At 44.2% G+C, this 16,059-nt stretch overlaps 1 protein-coding gene across 13 annotated transcripts in view; it reads left to right on the top strand.

The window, feature by feature from the left end:
- LOC146407101 (uncharacterized) overlaps positions 1-16,059 on the top strand; it is a 189,821-nt gene that overhangs the window by 80,959 nt on the left and 92,803 nt on the right. For all 13 annotated transcript variants that reach the window (XR_014824325.1, XR_014824328.1, XR_014824327.1 and 10 more), the window contains exon 2: positions 10,967-11,228. Coding sequence is in view for 2 of the 13 variants with exons in the window: in XM_084990256.1 (XP_084846382.1) it covers positions 11,118-11,228 (111 nt within the window). In the remaining 11 variants the exon portion in view is untranslated. The remainder of the gene's footprint in view (positions 1-10,966; positions 11,229-16,059) is intronic.

Consider the following 16,059-nt stretch of genomic DNA (forward strand, 5'->3'; position numbering starts at 1 on the left):
GCTCTGAATGCACAGCTGTGAGAGCTGGGGCCCCTAAAAGGACACCACTCCAAAAGTGCATGTGCAGAGCAGCTTTCAAACTGCGGCCTCAGGGAAGCAGCTTTGCAAGCTGGACACCCTCAGAAAAAATAAGCCACAGGGCCTTTGCAAGCCAGCAGCTGGTGCTCACTTGCCACCAGGGGAGACCTGCCAGGGGCCCCTGATGAATGTCAGTGACAAGCAGAGTTGCTGGGATAGAGGTGAAATGAGCTGGTTGGAGAGGCAAAGCTGGGGCAGACTTTTCCGGTGCCTTCCTGGCTGTATCTCATTCAAAGAAGAGCCAACGAAGATTTTGCTGTTTCTGTAGGAAAATTGTGCGGTGTGTACATGTCTATGCATGTACGTGTCACTGTATTCATACATACAGTGCAAATATGTATGAATGTTTGTACAACAGCATATAGGCACATATATGCATGCACATACATGTATGCATGAGTATATACATATATACGCACATGTGTATGTGGGTGCACCTGAAATATTTATGACAATTGTCATGAAGGGTGGGGGATTATATTATCCTTTTAGTCCAAGAGTTCATACCAGAGTCCATGCTTGGGTACACATGAGTCCCGAGATTACATGCCAAAATGTTCTTGCACATGTGTTTTTCTTCAAGTGAAGCCCTGCTTTTTCTTAGGTTCTCCAGCTTTCTAAATGGTTTAGGATTGTGATAGGCAGCATAATGTCCTCCCACATCCTAATCCCCAGAACTGTGGATAGGCCATGTTACCTGGCAAAGGAGGATTAAGATTGCTGATGAAATTTAAAATACTAATCAGCTGACCTTGAGATGGCTAGAGCATCCTGGACATCCAAGTGGGCGCAGTGTAATCACAAAAGTCCTAACACAGCTGTAGCTGGGATTCAATCCCTGGCACAGGAACTTAACATATGTCACAATGCCATGGGTGCAACCATTAAAAAAAAAAAAAAAGAGAGAGTCCTTTTAAGTGAAAGAAGTAGGCAAGAAAGGTGTGCCAGAGTAATAAAGTATGAGAAAGACTCAACCAGCCACCACTGGCTTTGAAGAAGGAAGGGGACCAGGAGCCAAGGAACGTGAGTGGCCTCTAGAAGCTAAAAAGTCCAGAAAATAGAGTCTCCCCAGAGCCTCCAGAAAGGAATGCAGCCCTGCCAACACATATTAGTCCAGTGATATCTATTTCAGACTTCTTACCTCCAAAATTACAGGAAATTTTTGTTGTCTTAAGCCAATCTGTTTGTGGTAATTTGTTACAGCAGCCATAGGGAACTAATACAAGGACCATTTCTTAATTATATTATTTCACACTTCTGGGCCCTATGCTGGCTCCTCCAGGTCTCCCCAGGACTCTGGAAGTGAGACTTGTTCCTCCCCTCTGAGCAGTAAGGAACTTGAGGCTCAGCAGGTTGAAATGGCTTGGTGAAACGGATCTTAACCTGTTTCACAGTTGCCCCTCCTCAAGGTTGACTCATCCTCAGATAGGCTTTCCCCTTTGGGTTACAAGATGACTTCTAGTAGTTCTTGGGTGTATATCCTTTCCCGTTTGAACCCAGTGGAAAGGGACGAGAATCTTTACCTAGCATTTGCCCAGAAGTTTGACATTCACTCTGATTAGACCACTTTAGGTGGAAGGAATGCAGAGAATAGGTGTCTACCTAGACCACTTGGACTAAAAGTGGAGTGCATAGCCTCCCAGAGGAAAATCCTGGTTGTGCTTTGTGAAGATGGATACTCTGAGGCAAAATAAATGTCTGTTCCATCTTTCTTTCCCAAGAGGATTCTCTATAAGAAAGAAATAAGGAAACTTTCCAAAACAAGTTTGTAGGGCAAAATGATAAATTCATAGTTGATTATTCTTTTTAAAGAGGAACACATGATACAATAGTTTAAAATATTTACTAAAAAGGAAGTGGGAAACCATACTGAGTGTGTGGGAAAACCCTTGAATCTGGAACTGTGGAACTAACTGTATTTAACTCTGAGCCTCCTGAGGCCAAAGCAAAGAGAAACCCCAGTAAGTTACAGCGACCTTGTTGGCTAACAGAAGCAGATGGCACTGAGCACAAATTCCACACCCAAATAAGGCACATTGCTTACAAAGCCATAATGTCCATTGTTGATTTTTATGCAGGATGCTAGAATGTTCTTCCATGGCTCCTCTAAATTTCCTCCTGCCCTAAGTAGACTGCATAGCATAGATCAAAGTTCAGGGAGTGAAGATTTGCAGACCCCCCACACCTACTTTCTGATGATTTATTCAGATCCAGGAATTATGCTGAGAGAATCAGGGGAATGGCTGTGTCATCACCAGATCCTCAAAGCTTCTTGGACCGTTGCAGGTTGCTCTGTCTGTATTGCAACATTAATGCAAGGGGAGAGGTCTCATTTGTAATTAATCAAGCAGTAGTGAGAGCAAGTGCATTGATTCCTAACACATCAAACAAGATGGCGCCCAGCAGCCAGTGACAGCAGCCTTGGAGAGGCCGGCCAAATTGGATTAGCAGACCAAATGTCTGTTCTAATGCCTGAGAGATGGACGAGGCACTTATTAAACGGTCCACAGGCAGGGATGTTTCGAGCACTTAATCAACCCTTCATTTCCCTCCTCCAGGGAACAGGGAAGCCTCTGTGCCACCTATGGTGAAAAATTACCAATCCCTGCAGGATCTCTCCTTGCCATTTTCACTGTACAGTGTATGTGAATTATAGCAAGAACCCAGGGAAGACAGTGTAAGGCTACTTGGCAGTGGAAACTGCATAGCTCTGGGGGCAAGAGAACTGGGTACAAGCCCCACCCCTCCCACCCTCTCACAATGATGCCATAGGTTTGTCATTCCCCTCTCTGGGCCTCAATGCTCCCCTTCAAGGCCTCCTCATCCTGATGAGCTTAAAACAGTTCTCTGAAAATGCTTACAGGAGGTGGCAAGCAAAATGGCTTTTGTAGCCAGTGCTTTTTCTGGAGTGAGGACTTGTTCTGTGGGGGAGAGAGGCAGGGTGCCCCTGGATTTTCTCTTTATTTTAATTCAACCTTGGCCCACAGGGTGGAAAGTCTCCTTCTGTCCTTTCATCGCCTCCCCCTCCTCTTTTCTCAATTAAGAGACTTAAATTTTAGAGCCAGAGAATACAAAAGAAGCCTTGGGCGGCAGGTGGGGGTGGGGGGGTACAAACTTTGTCAGAGTCTTGGAGGCATCTCTGTTCTCTAGTAAGATCACCCCCAGTGTGATTTTTTTATTTCTTTCTTTTTCTGTTTTTTTTTTTTTTTAAAGGGCCACACCTGTGGTGGCATATGGAAGCTCCTGGGCTAGGGGTCAAATTGGAGCTGCAGCTGCCAGCCTACACCACAGGCATAGCAACTCAGGACCCGAGCTGCTCTGCAACCTACACCACAGCTCATAGCAACACTGAATCCCCAACCTACTGAGAGAGGCCAGGGATTGAATCCACATCCTTGTGGATACTAGTCAGGTTCATTAACCCTGAACCATGATGGGAACTCCCAGTGTGGCTTTTGATATGGGATCCCCTCCCTTGTCCCTGCTTCTTTTGCTCAAAAATGACATCCTTGAGTAAGCCCATTTTTCTCCTTGAAGGAGAAACAAAAGGTAAGGGGGGAGGGTACCATGTTAGACTTTGCATCAAACCCATTACTGCCAGCTACAGGGTGACTTTGACCTCAACTGCCCCAGGCCCATCCTTGTACAGTTTGGGAAATTGAGCTCTTGGGAAGGGCTTTGCCCAAGACCCCAGGGTAAGTTTGCTGTGGAGCCAGGACTGGTCCTCTCCTGTGTACTCCTTCACGTTGCCAAAGCCCTGCCCACCTTAACAGGGGAGGGGGTACTCCATTGGGCCTGGTCAGCAGGGGACACAGCCACAGTGGTGCCCACCATGCTAACCTTAAATGTCCCTCTCCCAGCCACAAGGCCTGAGATCCTTTCTTGGTCACATGGATGTTCACTTTACAGGATTCTGTGTGCACAGAGAGAGTACCCTTTGTTCCTTCCCTCCCTGGAGCTATAATTAAAGCAAGCACTCCTCTTCCCCACCCCCACCCCAGAAGGGGGCCATGTTGTGGGACCCACCAGGTTCCAGGTGTGTCTCTTTACTGCAAGGAAGCTTAGTAAGCCTTCTCATAACAATCCTTATTTAGAGCCAAATATAAACATTAAAGGCAGCAAGATAAAATCATGGGAAAAAACCAACAAACAAAGCCCATAAGTTTCTAGTTCAAATTTGGGCTCTGCCACTCTAATCCTGTTATCCATCAGTGCTGAACTTAATCCCACTATCATCACCACACTTCAGTAGAATGCTTCTTTCAAGCTGGCCGGAATATTTACCTTTGATGTTACTGCTAGCAGGGGGCCTTGTCCTTATTCTCCACTGATGGAGTGCCAGGTGTGGCTTCCACCTTCAAGTCTCTCTGGCTCCACAAGAATGACGGACAAAACAGTTGGAGAAGAGAGTGAGATAGGATCCCCCTTAGGCTCCAGCTGCACCCCTTCTGCATTAAAGGATCAAAGGGAGGGATGAATTATTGTCTCAGCAGGTTGGGGTGGCCCTGCTCTCTGCCTTTCCCCATTGGAACTGATTTTCTTTCTTTCTTTCTTTTTTCTTTCTTTCTTTCTTTCCTTCCTTCCTTCCTTCCTTCTTTCTTTCTTTTGCTTTTTAAGGCTGCAGTCACAGCATATGGAGGTTCCCAGGCCAGTGGTGTTATTGGAGCTACAGCTGCCAGCCTATACCACAGCCGCAGAAATACAGGATCCAAGCCATGTCTGCAGCCTACACCACAGCTCATGGCAATGCCGGATCCTTAACCCACTGAGCAAGGCTAGGGATTGAACCCACAACCTCATGGTTCCTAGCTGGATTCATTTCCGCTGTGCCATGATGGGAACTCCTGGAGCTGATTTCTTAACTGATTTATTTACCTCCCTGGCCCTTTCTTCATCTTGCTGATTAATAGTTTTCTTGGGGGTTCTGGGAAATTTACATTCAGTTGTTACTATAGCAACCAGCTCTCTTGCACAGGATCCCATAGAAAATGCATTTTGGGCCTTCTGATGGAGCTGGGTTTACAAGGATCTCAGCATATGCTGAGGCAGAATGGGCACGATGGTGTTCTACTGATAGGAGTAAGAATTAGGAGCGAGGATGTGAAATGGTCTTGCCACGCTGTAAAGTGGGAAGGATGGTTTTAGCGCCTTTGCTCTCCCCTTCTCTTGTCTCTCTTTCACTGGACAGCCCTTGCCCTCAATGTTCTCTCTCAGGTCCCCAGAAAGTTAGTTCCCCATGGAACAGTGGTACATGGGGGTCATGGGGAGGCTCATTTTCTTTTAGCATAAGGGAGAATTTGTAGCAGGCAGAACCATCTGAAGATCCAGTTGGCAGCCTTGTGAGGTGGTGATCTCCCCATCACTGGAGGCCCGTAGGGAGGATTGCATGGGGTAAGGGTGGTATGCGTGGAATCTTTGGGTCCCCTTGGCCCTGGGGTAAGAGAGTTGAAATGAGCCTGCTCTTGAGACCAGAGCTCACCTTCTCCCAATCTAAGCAGAATGTCAGATTTGAGAATTTTAGGTATCTGGGAGGTCTTTTTGTTCTAAACTCAATGCCCAGCACCCTGCCTGGCCCATGAATGAATGAATGGAGTCTTTAGAGTTTTATTAAGTGTTTGGGCAGAATCTACTAGCACTTTATGTGTTCTTTTATTCTAATAAGAATCTACGTTTTTTTTTTTTTTTAAGGGCCACACCCGCAGCATATGAAAGTTCCCAGGCTAGGGGTCGAATTGGAGTTGCAGTTGCTGGCCTACACCACAGCCACAGCCATGCAGGATCTGAACCATGTCAGCAGCCTATACCACAGCTCATGGCAATTCAGTGGGATCCTTAACCCACTGAGTGAGGCCAGGGATCGAACCCACATTCTCATGGATACTAGTTTGGGTTCATAACTGCTGAGCCACAATGGGAACTCCATAAAAATCTACATTTTAAAGCATGGGCCATATAACAACTTAGAATAGAAACCTAAAAAAGAGGTTGCTGGAGTTCCTGTCGTGGCGCAGTGGTTAACGAATCCGACTAAGAACCATGAGGTTGTGGGTTCGGTCCCTGCCCTTGCTCAGTGGGTTAAAGGATCTGGCATTGCTGTGAGCTGCGGTGTAGGTTGCAGACGTGGCTCGGATCCTGCGTTGCTGTGGCTCTGGCGTAGGCTGGTGGCTACAGCTCCGATTCGACCCCTAGCCTGGGAACCTCCATATGTCGCAGGAGCGGCCCAAGAAATGCCAGAAAGACAAAAAAAAAACAAAAAACAAAAAAAAGAGGTTGCTTGTACAACTCCATCCCATATGCTGGAGTTATTCCCTGAATTACAAAAGTATTTGTTCTCTATGGCCATGTGGAAATGGGGAGGCCGTGTGGTGTGGGGAAAGCTCTGCCCAAAGGAGCAGGAAAGCCTTCTTTGACAAATCCCTTACCTGAGTTTCTCCTCTGTGGTTTGGGAGTAATGGAAACCATCAGGAATGACCCACTGTTTTTCATTTTTGGCTGACTCTGACTGATGGATAGAAGCTGCCCACAGTTGTTTCTAGGCTCAGTCACAGTGTGTGGTAATAGATTAGCAAAGTCTGCTCTGGGTACCAGATGGGAGGAGGGTGGTCCATGTATCATATATTTTCCATCCCTGGACTAGATAATCCCAGAGGGCCCTCATGACTCCAGATGCCAAGACAATGCTGCTAGGTTATCTCAGTCATTCCTTTGCCTTCAAGCCAAACTTCTTGTCCCTTCTCTACTGCTAAATTTAGAAGGAAGCTGTGAAGCTGCTGCTTCAAAACCTTGTTACAGTTTCTTTCTTTCTTTCTTTTTTTTTTTTTTTTTGGTCTTTTTTAGGGCCACACCCGCAGCATATGAAAGTTCCCAGGCTAGGGATCAAATTGGAGCTGTAGCCGCCAGCCTACACCACAGCCACAACTCGGAATCCCAGCCACATCTGCAACCTATACCACAGCTCACAGCAACCCCGGATCCTTAACCCACTGAGCAAGGCCAGGGATTGAACCCGCAACCTCATGGTTCCTAGTCGGACTTGTTAACCACTGAGCCACGACAGGAACTCCACATTTTCTGTTCTAAATAGAATAGTCTGTGTGAAAGATCTCAGAGTTGGAAAATGATGCAGATTAGTGGAGAAATGCAGGATTTAGATTCCAAGGAACACCCGGCCTGCAGCAGCTTGCAGGAGAGCCACCTGTGGGGGACGTGGAGGGGGTGGGCAGTAGAAGTGTTTGGAAAAGAGGACAATGGATGGGCTCCTGCAAAGCGTGGATAGACTCAGGTCTGTAGGGATTTATCCTGGGTGTACAGCCATACTCCAGATCTGAGGTTCCTCCTTGGCAGCAAGAGGCCATACATGCAAAGGACTGAGGCCTGGCTGCCTTCTTGGGTAAAATACCCTCAGCTATTTTTTCCCTAGTCTCCACTCTAGCCTTACCTGCCTCCACTCTCCGTACCTACCCTGGCCTCTGTACTATTCCTGTATGAACAGGCCTTTTCTTTTTCTTTTTAAGGCCACACCAGTGGCATATGAAAGTTTCCAGCTAGGGGTCAAATTGGAGCTGCAGCTGCCAGCCTTTGCCACAGCCACAGTAATGCCAGATCCAAGCTGCATCTGTGACCTACGCCACAACTTGCAGCAACGCTGGATCCTTAACCCACTGAGCAAGGCTGGGGATTGAACCCACATCCTCATGGACACTGTGTCAGGTTCTTAACATGCTAAGCCACAGCGGGAACTCTGAACAGGTCTTTTCTTAACCCCATACCTTTGCCAGCACTCTTCCAGCTGCCTGGCATGCTCTTCACCCGGTAGACTCCCATTCATGCTGTAACATCCAGCCTCGAAGTTATATCTGAGGAGTTCCTGTTGTGGCTCAGTGGTAACAAATCTGACTAGAATCCATGAGGATGCATGTTTCATCCCTGGCCCTCCTCAGTGGGTTAAGGATCTGGCATTGCTGTGAGCTGTGGTGTACGGCACAGACGGGGCTCAAATCCTGTGTTGCTGTGGCTGCAGTGTAGGCTGTCGGCTGCAGCTCCAATTCAACTCCTAGCTTGGGAACTTCCATAGGCTGTGATGTGGCCCTAAAAATACAGAAAAACCCAGAAAAGCAAAAAACAAAAAGAAAAAAAAAAGAAAAGAAAAAGTTACCTCTAAGATGCCTTCTTATTCCTCTGGACTATGTAGAGTCTGCATCCCCATCCCCTTCTCTGTGTTTAGACTGGCAGTGTTGTCTAGCTTCTTGGTAAATCCGTGCTTTGCTTAGTAATCTTGGACACAGTGGGGTAAAAATCTTAGAATACAGTCATTTTGTGATAGAAAATAAAGATGGCCTAATTCTCTGATGAAAGCAGGAAATTCAGTTTCTGTAAGAGCCCTCCCTGGCAACTCATCCCTCAGCTGAGGACAGCTAGAAGGTATAGAATAATGATTCCTTTGGTCCATGCACAGGTCTCTCCTGGGGGCTGGGCTGGGGCTGGAGGATGGCAGGAAGTGCCCTGTGGCTGGGCTTGACCTCATGAAAGGTCTCATATTTCATCTTTTGATGTTATCTCCAAAGGAGGTTATATGGGTTATATGTCCCATTGCAGGGGTACCCTGACCTGAGGAAAGCAGAAAATATTCAGCTGACAAAGTAATATTAGCATTTCATTACCAAAGCACACCACTTGTGGTGTACTATAAATGAATATGCTTTTAAAATAAATGCTGTGATTATCTTGTGATTAGCAATTATACTGAATTGCCTTTTTCTTTGATATTAAAAGTGATGACTTAATAAATGTAAAGATTTAAAATATGTCACCATTTGTGTAATTATTTCTTCATATCTTCATTTATTGATATACAAAGCACCTTAAAAATCAGGGGTGGCTCAGCCCTCTCTTAGCCTTTGGGAAGACCCACTTGCCTCAGTTTAGAGAAACAATAGGCTGGAGTTTTCTTTTGGAGTAGCAAGTTAAGGCCTTGTCACTGCAGCAGCTTGGGTCACTGCTTTGGGTTGCTACTATGACTTGGCAGCTCTGGCCTGGGAACTTACACATGCCCTGGGCGGGGCTGAAAGGAAGGAAGAAAGAAGGAAAACAATAGCTGTGTGACCTTGGGCAAGATGCATAAACTATCTTCGCCTTAGTTTCCTTATCTGCCCCACTTGCAAAATGATGAAAATAACTCTGCCTTGGAGATAAATGAAATGAGATAATGAGGAAATAAATGGAATGCATAAAGTATCCAGCAAAGTTTCAGATATACAAATTTGCCAATAGACAATATGTGCCCAGTTATTGATAGCAGTGATTATTGTTATTTTATCAAACTGTCAGGTTTGTTTTTTGTTTTTTGTTTTTGGTCTTTTTAGGACCGCACCCACAGCATATGGAAGATCCCAGGCTAGCGGTCAAATCAGAGCTGTAGATGTCGGGCTGCACCACAGCCACAGCAACATGGGATTCTGAGCCTCGTCTGCTACCTACACCAGAGTTCAGGGCAACACCGGATCCTTGACCCACTGAGGGAGGCCAGAGTCGAATCTGTGTCTTCGTGGAAACTAGTCGGGTTTGTTACCACTGAATCTCCATGGGAACTCCCAAAGTGTCCGTTTATTTCCAGCTGTTCTGATGCCGAATATTTCTGTATCTATTATCTATTAGACAAATCATTTTAAAATTTAGTGGCTTAAAGTAACAACCATTTATTAACCTCAAATTCTGTGGATTTCTTGTTTAGTTTGGGCTCAGCCAGCAGGTTTTCTGGACTCAGCTGGCATTCCTTCTGCTTCTGTGGTCAGCTGTGGCTGGCAGCCTTGATTTTGGCTAAACTCTTCATGTGTTTGGGGGCCTCTGCTGACTCATTAACTCATCTCCAGCAGCCTCGCCTGGACTTGTTCGTATGCGGGGACAAGAGTCCCAAGGGTTCAAGCGTCAGGGTGCAAATCCTCTTGAGGCTAAGGCTTGGAATTAGTGCAATGTCAACCTCTGCCACAGTCTATTGGGCAAAGCTAGTCACAGTCTCATGGGGTGGGGAAACAGACTCTGTGGATGGGAAGAGCTACAGAGTCACATCTGTAAAGCATCATAGATATAGGAAGGGAAGTAAGGGGGTCACTTTTGCAAACAATTTACCGTAGTTCTCCCTTTTTAAACAAAAACTAGAACCTTGAGTTTATTCCCCATGTGTCCCAGTGAGCCAGTGGGGATGAATTCTGTTCTTTTCCACTGTCTGATCCAAGCCTATTTTTAGATCTAGCCTAATAAAATGAATTTCACACCTGGGTTACTCACCCACCAACAAACACTTTGTTCTTATCGATGCCTGGTACAAACACCTAGGCAGCCTGGATTTGTAGTTCTATTACCTCCAAGCACAATAATTGTTAATTACTTGCTTTATTTGGTTCTGTTGCGCTTGCCAATAGTCAATTACCTATGTTAGGTTTTCTTGTGATCAGTGGGGCTTATCCAATATTGCAGCCCAGCTCTGTTTTTGTCTCAGAGATGTCTTTTCCAAGAGAGTTAAAGAAAACTCTTGTTCACTAGTTTATTGAATATTAGCCTTTATCTACTTATTTCAAAGGCTCCTTATTCACTGCTGCAAACACCAAAGTGCTACGGCTGAGCTCTTAGAATTGAACAAAAGATAAGCCTGCTCTTTGCCTGATCTGGCTAAATACCAGTACACGGAATAGAGAAAAGAGGGAATCGTGGGATCCTGGGGCATTTGTTTAGCTCATGCTTGGCTCTCTAAAACTGCCTTATCCCCTCTACTGCACCCTGTGCATTGCAGCTAAGAGACCTAATGCAGAGATCCAATTGCATCGCTGTGCTGGAGTGCACCCCATTCCTCAGTGCTCCCTGTGCTTATTCCCTTCCTCATATGACTTTGCAGGTGCATGCCTTTGAATCCAGACTAGGCCACATGACGTCCTCTGATCAACAGAAGGAGGTAGAAATGATAATGTGCTAGTTCTGAGCCCAGGCTTGAGGCCTCGCATGTCTCCTTTGCACTCTTGTGCCTCTGCCATTACCATGAGCAAGACATGCCCACACTGGCCTGGTGGTCCCAGGAGGAAGATAAGAGACTCACGAAGAAGCAAACCACTTCATCAAAGCCCAGCGAGAACCAGCCACCCCCAGCTGACCCCAGATGGGTAAGTCATGAGCACTGATTACTGTTTTGAGCTGCTGAGATTTGGGATGGTTTATTATGGGCCAAAAGCTGATGCATCATTCTTGTGATTAAACCCCAGCACGGTCTAAAGTCTAGGTGACACCTTGAAACATCTGGGCCCTGCTGCTTTTCCTGCCTCAAGACCTCCCTTTTCACTGCACTTTCTCAAAGATACCAAATAGTTTTCAGTTCTTAAAATTTGCATCGAGCTCATTTACATTTCTATGCTTTGCACCTGGTATGCCTTCTTCCTGGAATGCCATTCTCTCTTTTGTTTGTCTGTGGGAAAACTCCTATTCAGCTGTCAAAACCCAGCTCAGGCACTGTCTTCTCCAACAAATCTCCCTATATTCTCCTCTGTAGTAAATCGTCTTCACTTCTGTGAGAGGTCTGGACTCATATATATATCTGTTGTTACCACGTAACATAGTATTGTAATTTGGTCTCTTTATTTTGCTTTTGCCCATTTTTTGTCATCTGTTAGACTGATTCACTTGAGCACTAGGGCAGCCTTAATTCATCAGTGTATCTCAGTGCCTAGAGCAGTGTCTAGTTCCAACAATGCCTGATGGCTAAAGGAGGTTTTAGGATCCCTCCTAGCTGGGAGAATTGCCCACAATGGGAAAATGGTTATTTCTTGCTTCCTTTTTACTCCCCCGCCGCCCCCATACTCACATGGTGGAATTTGCCTGCGTTGTGTCTTTTTGCACTGAGGGTCTGACTCCACCATAGGTGGTGTTTGAGTGCTTAGTGAACAAATGAGTGCTTGGTCTAGTGGGTCCCTCCACTGGGCTGTGAACTCCTCCAAGCCTGAATCTAGGTTTGTCTCCTTCTGTGCCCATTGTGTTGGCTCTGAACCTACATACAGGCAGTTTCACAAAATCTATTTATTCAAAATATTTATATTTCTGGAATATCCATCAAGTGCCAGGCACTGTTCTGGGTGCTGCTGATAGCTGGTGACCAAGACAGACAGGTTCTTGCCCTCCTTACATTCCAAGTGGGGGCAAGGGGAAAAGAGTAAATAATATGGTTAAATAAAATGTCATTTCTGTCTGTTCCTATGGCTGGAAGAATTTTCTTTGTATTTGGAGGTTATTTGTGAGTAGTGTCCAACTTAAAAATTAGCCATTGGTGAAGAGTGCTTGGGAAGCCAAGGGGCATCTCAGAGAGAGCAGTTGTTCTGCAGAAAAGTGAACTCTGAGATTCAGTGAGAGGTCATCGATGGCTGACCCTACCCCAATGGCCATGGTACAACGTGCGCAGAGAAGGGGTGACAGTGCTGAGGGGAAAACAGCATTGTTTTGAATAGGAGCCCCATCCCAAATGGCTCTAGGGCCCATTCCAAATCTCAAGCGCTGTTTTGCAATCGAGTTGTTTTTCACTTGGACAACTTTATATATTGTGCTCCAGGGTGAGCAGTAAAGGCAATGTATTTACTTAATGACGTGGGGGAGGGCAACCAGTAAATAAAATAATTACAAAGTGTGACAAGCACTTTATAAAGGAGCCTGAGATGAAGCTAGGGGGAAGGCAAGGGCCAGATTATGTAGGGCTTTGAGACTGCTGTAAGGGCTTTGGATTTTAATGCAAGTGCTTCAGAGACCAGGGGAGACATAGGATCTGATTCATGTTTAAAGACTTATCACTTCCATTACCATGTGGAGTAAATTTTTATTTAATTGAATCAAATATTTCTGAGAGCATTCCAACAAATTGGCTTCTAGTTCTTGAAACCATCACCTTCGCTTGCTGAATTTCACTACCTCCTCATATAGAACTTGGGACCCTAATTTTCCAAGAAGAAAAACATTCAGTTTCTGGTTTAGATTTGCATTAGAAAGAGGCCTTAATTACTCTGATTTCTAACACCTCTGAGGAGCTGATTTGAGCTTTTCAGATGCAAAGAGTGTTAATTGGCTGCGGGGCCCAGCTGAGCGGAAACGCTCTGCCACCAAGTGGGTAGGGGGTGAGGCTGGGAGATGGGGAGGGGGTTAGAGGAGGGGACACCTCACATCTATCACATTTTCTGGAAGTCTACAGAGGGAAATGAGGGGAATCAACACGCTGCAGTTTTCTCCTTGTTCTTCAAGATACAACTTATTCCCACTTATACCAGGAAACTCTCCCGCCTCCTCACTGCTCCCCCAACCCCAGAACTACCCCTTTGCCCCCAACTGCTTCCTGGGTATCCACTGCTTCTCTGGGATCCTGGCTGCTAATCACAGCACTTCCTGCATTGGATGGTCTGTTAACTGAGCGGACCTTCCACTTGGAAGACAAAGACCCATCTCAAGCAGCTCAGAAAATGTGAAACGAATGAACAATAGAATAAATAATAATAATAATGATGTTAATAATATATATGATAGAACCCATTACTCATATAGGGCTTCCTGTTTCTATGCTGTTTAGTCTCAGAGTTAGAAGACATTTAATCCTGTTCTCCAATTTTTGCATGAATCGCCATTGACAGTTATAGATCTATGGGATCATTTAATACCACCTCAGGAGGACAAGATGCCTGACTTCTATTTACCACTTGATCCACAGTGCCTAGCCTGGTTCCTGGCATATGAGGGCTCAATAAATATTATTGAATAAGTGAAAACTTGCATAACTCAAGTAACAGGGAGTTCACTGTTTCCTGAGGAAGTCATGCCCATCTTTGGCACCTTTTCCGGTTAATTGTTGCTTTTATTGAAGCTACATTTGTTTCCCTGGAGTGTCCATCTATCTGGTCCTGACTCCTGGACTTTCCCGCAGACAGATTTCCCCTCCTCCTTGAGGTTGGAAGGCTCTGACCTATAAACGTCTCTCCTTAACTCCTTCTGTTCTTTCCTGGGCGTAGCACAGTCAGTTCCTTCCTCTTTATGGCTCAGCCTCATCCTGGTCATTCACTGTGGACACAGTCCAGATTGTCATCCTCCCTCTTCACATTAAAGACCTGATGTATGTAATGAGGGGACTCTCACTTCCCAATCCCTTCTGAGAATTACTTTTCTGTTAATGTAACACTTTAAATACATTTATCTCTATTTCTTTTAATGTTTAAATTAAAAAAATTTTTATTGGCGTATAGTTGCTTTACAATGTTATGTTAGTTTCAGGTATATAGCAAAGTGATTCAGTTATATATATACATATATTTATTCTTTTTTCAGATTATTTTCCACGTAGGTTATCACAGAATACTGAGTTCGCTACTGAGTGCTATACAGTAGGTCTTTGTTGATTGTTTTATATAGAGTAGTGTGTGTATATTAATCACAAACTCCTAATTTATCTCCATCCCCACACTTCCCTTTTGGTAACCATAAGTTTGTTTTCAAAATAGGTGAATCTTGTTTCTTTTTTGCTAAGTAGCTAAGTTAAAGTGTATCACTTTTAAATTAGATTTCACATGTAAGTGATATCATATGATGTTTGTCTTTCTCTAGCTGATTTACTTTGTATGATAATTTCTAGGTTCATTCATGTTGCTACAAATAGCATTATTTCATTCTTTTTTATGACTAAGTAGCATTCCACTGAATCTGCTTTATCCACATCTTCTTTATCCATTCCTCTGTCAGTGGACATTTAGGTTGCTTCCACATCTTGGCTATTGTAGATAGTGCTACAGTGAACATTGGGGTGCTTGTATTTTTTCTTTAAAAACATTTTTTAATTATAGTTGATTAGCAATGTTCTGTCAATTTCTGCTGTACCACAAAGTGACCCAGTTATATATATATATATATATCTTCTTTTTCTCACATTATGCTCCATCATGTTCCATCAAAAGTGATTGGATACAGTTCCCTGTGCTATACAGCAGGACCTCATTGCTTATCCACTCCAAATGCAATAGTTTGCATCTCCTAACCCCAAACTCCCAGTCCATCCCACTCCCTCTGACTTGGCAACCACAAGTCTGTTCTCCATGTCCATGTGTTTATTTCTTTTCTGTAGATAGGTTCATTTGTGCCATATATTAGATTCCAGATAAAAGTGATATCAAATAGTATTTGTCTTTCTCTTTCTGACTTACTTCACTTAGATGGGAGTCTGTAGTTCCATCCATGTTGCTGCAAATGGCATTATTTTGTTCTTTTTCAATGTCTGAGTAGTATTCCATTGTGTATATGTACCACATCTTCTTAATCCAGTCATCTGTCGATTGGACATGTAGGTTGTTTCCATGTTCTGGCTGTTGTGAATAGTGCTGCAGTCAACATAGGGGTGCATGTATCTTTTTGAATGAAAGCTTTTGTCTGGATATATGCCCAGGAGTGGGACTGCTGGATCATATAGTAGTTCTATTTTTAGTTTTAAAAGGGACCTCCATATAGTTCTTTACAGTGTTCATACCAGTTTACATTCCCACATACCTCCACCCTATCTAAATGAAGATATGAGGCATCCAATATGGAAAGTGGGTTGACCAAATGAGGTCTTTTCTATAGAATAGAAACTGTTGATGGTAGGTATATGAGTATTCACTGAAAAACTTTTTTGACTTCTTAGTATGTTTGACATTTTTCATAATGTTCAAAAGAGAAAAAACCCAATAGAATAATTAAATGGAATACTAAAAATATTTTTATTAACTCCAAAGAAAACAAAAGGAGAAACAGAAAAATAAAAGGGGACAAATAGAAAACAAATAGTAAAAGTGGCTATCCTAAAGTCAGCCATATCAAAAATAACATTAAATGTAAATGAACTAAATATTTCAATTAAAGGCAGAATTTTTCAGACTGGTCAAAAGAACAAGAGGTAATTAAATGCTGTCTGCAAGTCTCTGCTTTCTGTGGACACGGCTGTCT

The sequence above is a fragment of the Sus scrofa genome, chromosome 1, assembly GCF_054392235.1.
Source record: "Sus scrofa isolate SSC_HxYL_T2T_F1_AM1 chromosome 1, Sscrofa_HxYL_maternal_Yorkshire_Landrace_v2.0, whole genome shotgun sequence".
NCBI classification, from domain to species: Eukaryota; Metazoa; Chordata; class Mammalia; order Artiodactyla; family Suidae; genus Sus; species Sus scrofa.